The 4203-nt window shown below is 49.5% G+C and overlaps 1 protein-coding gene across 2 annotated transcripts in view; it reads left to right on the top strand.

Moving 5' to 3' along the window:
• Positions 1–4203, top strand: part of ATP8B2 (ATPase phospholipid transporting 8B2) — a 26799-nt gene that overhangs the window by 3650 nt on the left and 18946 nt on the right. For both annotated transcript variants that reach the window (XM_008060552.2, XM_008060551.2), the window contains exons 7-10: positions 515–585; positions 837–916; positions 2375–2533; positions 2777–2865. In XM_008060552.2, coding sequence (XP_008058743.1) covers positions 515–585; positions 837–916; positions 2375–2533; positions 2777–2865 — 399 coding nt within the window. The remainder of the gene's footprint in view (positions 1–514; positions 586–836; positions 917–2374; positions 2534–2776; positions 2866–4203) is intronic.

Here is a 4203-nt window from a genome sequence, read left to right as displayed (position 1 = left end):
TTTTTTTTTTGAGTCAGGGTCTCACTCTGTTGCCCAGGCTGGAGTGCAGTGACATGATCACAGCAACCACAGCTCATGGCAGCCTCAACCTCCTGGGCTCAGGTGATCCTTCCACCTCAGTATTCTGAGTAGCTGGGACTATAGGTGTGCATCACCACACCTGGCTAATTTATTTTATTTTGTTTATTTTGTTTTTGGTAGAGATGAGGTTTCACTGTGTTGCCCAGGCTGGTCTCGAACTCCTGGGCTCAGGCGATTCTCTCACTTCAGCCTCTCAGAGTGCTGGGATTTCAGGAGTGAGCCACTATGCCCAGCTGTTGCCTCTTAAACACCCAGGGAAGGAAACTTTCTTGAGTGGGAGATGTTCTGTGTCATGTTCATATGCCTGGAACTGGCCATTAGTACACTTAGAACTAAGTAGACCAAGAATGCTCAGTAGAAGGAGTGATCCTGAAAGCGTCCACCGGGGGTGGAGGTGTGGGTATTTGGACTTCTCTCTCGCTTTCCTCTCTAGGCGGATCTCCTTCTCCTTTCCAGCAGCGAGCCCCATGGGCTGTGTTACATAGAGACGGCGGAACTCGACGGGTGAGTGGTGTGCTTAGTGTTGGTCCTCTTGTTCATCTCCTTGGGGCTAAAGACATTGTCTTTGAAAGAGATTCCCAGGTCTAGGCTTGATCTAAACTTGGAACATTCAGGGGTAAGAAAGGCTTTGACTTTGTGGAAGTGTGACCCACCCAGTGTTTCTGGGCTCAGCAATTATGCCCTGTGTTTAGATGCCCCCGGTAGAATCTAGAGGATGTGGCGGGAGCCAAGACTCAGGGATACTGTCTTTCCAGAGAGACCAACATGAAAGTACGTCAGGCAATTCCAGTCACCTCGGAATTGGGAGACACCAGTAAGCTTGCCAAGTTTGATGGTGAGTAGTCTCGGAAAGCAGCCTTCAGGTAGAATAGGAGAATTGGGTTTTGAGGTTTAAATGGTACCTTTCCCTTTCAGCTTCTTGTCGCCATGATTATGTAACTTCCTGGACTTTTTGGGGACTGGGAGTGTTGGGAATGCCCGGTGGCTACCATGTGGTTTTGAGTTGGTGATCATTTCAGTTGATCATCAGCTGGCTGTGGCTGACTGATAACTCCCCACTTACTGTGCATGTTGAGAAATTCAGCTTATTCCTTTTGTTTCTTAGTTCAGAATAATGATATATGTTACGTGTGTGTGTGTGTGTGTGTGTGTGTGTGTTTGAGTTGTGGTCTCACTCTATCAGCCAGGCTGGAGAGCAGTGGCATGCTCCTAGCCACCACAGCCTAGGCCTTCTGGGCTCAGGTGATCCTTCTGCCTCAGCCTTCTAAGTAGCTGGAACTTCAGCCACCATGCCTGGCTAATATTTTTATTTATCGTAGAGACGAGGTCTCATCAACTTGCCCAGGCTGGTCACCAACCCGCGGGCTCAGTCAGTCCACTCACTTTGGCCTCCCAAAGTGCTGGGAGTATAGGTGTGAGCCACCGTGCCTGTCCCCCCCTTTTCTATTTTTGAGTCAGAATCTCACTCTGTGGCCCAGACTAGAGTATAGTGGCACACTCATGGCCACCTCAGCCTTGACCTCCTGGGCTCAGGGGATCCTTCCCCCTCAGCCTTCCAAGTAACTGGGACTACAGGCGAGCACCACCATACCCAGTTGGGTGGGTGGAAAAGGTAAAACAAAAAATGACAGAAGCACTAAAAGACATCAGAATGGACAAATGCAGGCCGAGTGCTGTGGCTCACGCCTGAGCACTTTGGGAGGCTGAGGTGAGAGGATTGCCTGAGTTCATGGGTTTGAGACCAGCCTGGGCAAGTTGGTAAGACCTCATCTCTGCAATAAATCGAAAAATTAACTGGGCATGGTGGTGCATGCCTGTAGCTCCAGCTGCTTAGAAGGCTGAGGCGGAAGGATCACCTGAGCCCAGCAGGTAGAGGCTGCAGTGGCTGTGAGCAGCATGCCACTGCACTCCAGCCTGGGCGACAGAGTGAGACTCTGGATCGGAAAAAAACCAACTGACAAGTATAAAAACTTTTGAGCAGTGGAAAAAGCGTCTTGATAGGTGTATTGCATCAAATGGAAAATACTTTGAAGGTGACTAAAGTTTAAACATGCAAGAATAAATGCACAGTTTTTTATAAGTAAGTTCTGAATTTTTGAGAACCCCTTCGTATTCTTTCATGCTGTCTCATCCTTTTCCTGAAAAGCCTCATCGGCTCCCCGCTCCCACCAGCAGCGCGAGGAGGGACTCAAGTTCTTACATCCTTTCCCACAGGTGCTTTTTCTCTCTGTTTGTCCTGTGGTCAGGCTGTAGAACGGGACCTTGAGCAGTGGCACCCTTGTCTCCCATTCAGGTGAAGTGATCTGCGAACCTCCCAACAACAAGCTGGACAAATTCAGTGGAACCCTCTACTGGAAGGAAAACAAGTTCTCCCTGAGCAACCAGAACATGCTCCTGCGGGGCTGTGTGCTGCGAAACACTGAGTGGTGCTTTGGGCTGGTCATCTTTGCAGGTGAGTCTCCTAGCAACCAAAGAAAGAAGGGTAAGAGGTCATGACTCAGCCAGCCCTCCCTTGGGAGGAGGGAAGAGCCTTGTGGTTTGGTAGGATGTGTAAGGTAAAAGCCTCCAGCCTTGAATACAAGCTTCTTGTCCAGCCAGTGTCTCTGTTCCACCCTGTTCTCCAGTCTGGGGGTCAGGGGAGAAACCAAGGCAGATGCGCCACTTGGCATTCCCAGCCCTTCTCATTCTTTTCTAGGTCCTGATACTAAGCTGATGCAGAATAGCGGCAGGACAAAGTTCAAAAGAACAAGTATTGATCGCCTCATGAATACACTGGTGCTCTGGGTAAGGCTTCCCACATCTGGGTCCCTGCCTCTGGTCTTCTGCTTCTACTTGGCTCTCGTCTTCCTGGCTCACTTGGCTTCAGGTTTGACTTTAAAGCCACTGGCAGGTCAGTTACTCAGAGGCAGTGTTTCTTTCAGGCTCCTTTTAGAGTCGGAAGATATTATTTTAAAAAAACCTCAGGAACGTGCATGAATCAACAACTTAAAGCTAAAACAAATCATCCCTTCTCTGAATTCTAGGTATGATGATGCCTTAGTGCAGCATGTGACCTTCTGTTTGCTTTTGCCAGGGACAAGGAGGCCTTCATGGGGACGGAGAGGGAATTATAAGAAAAATTTCCATTTGGAAGAGGTTAGCAGGGTCTTCCCCTAACTTCTAAGAATGAAGAGTCCCAAAGGAAAAGTTGCTGTTTGCGTTTTTTGGCAATTCCTGAATCCTTCTCTTGTTTAGCTAGAAATCTGAGCTCCTTGTCAGGCTCTCCTCCCCTTCTTGCGTCCCTACTGCCTGCTGCCTGCCCGCTACATGCCAACTTGCAAAGGCTGGGGCCGGCCTCTGGTGAGACAGTGTCCGCCCTGGCTTTAAAGAGTTTGCGGAAAGTCAACCTGGGGGAGTGTGGTTAAGTCTCTCATGCAAAGGCTCGAATTGCCCCCTGGTGGTCATTGGGCACCAAGATCCTTCCTGTTTTGTTTCTTTTCTTGGTTTTTTTTTTTTGAGTTGGAGTCTCACTCAGCCCAGGCTGAAGTGCAGTGGCATGCTCAAGGCCACCGCAGACTTGACCTGCTGGACTCAGGTGATCCGTCCACCTCAGCTTCCAAGTAACTGGAACTCCAAGAGCGCGCTATCACACCCAGCCAATTTTTTGATTTATTGTGGAGATGAGGTCTCAGTAAGTTGCCCAGTCTAGTCTCAAACACCTGGGGTCAGGCAATCCTCTCACCTCAGCCTTCCAAAGTGCTGGGATTACAGGATTGAGCCACCGTGCCTGGCCACGCCCACTCTTACCATCTTCGAGGACACCTGAAGATTCCAGGTTGCCTGACTGGGAGCTTATCATCTATTGCAAGTTCTCCATGCTACGGATACGATAGTGTTCAGAGAACAGGCCACGTGATGGTCAGTGACAGACTAAACCTGTCCAGTAAAGCATACTGCCTTTGTTTTTGTTTTTGTTTTGAGTTGGAGTCTTACTTTGTTACCCAGGCTGGAGTGCAGTGGCACGCTCATGGCCACCACGGCCTCCACCTGCTGGGCTCAGGCAATCCTTCCCCCTCAGCATTGCAGGTAGCTGGAACCACAGGCCTCAGCCACTATGCCTGGCTAATTTTTTTTTTTTTTTTT

The sequence above is a fragment of the Carlito syrichta genome, unplaced genomic scaffold (assembly GCF_000164805.1).
Source record: "Carlito syrichta isolate Samal-C Ts95f unplaced genomic scaffold, Tarsius_syrichta-2.0.1 Scaffold304643, whole genome shotgun sequence".
In the NCBI taxonomy this organism is placed as follows: domain Eukaryota; kingdom Metazoa; phylum Chordata; class Mammalia; order Primates; family Tarsiidae; genus Carlito; species Carlito syrichta.
This window is presented reverse-complemented; position numbering and strand designations above follow the sequence as displayed.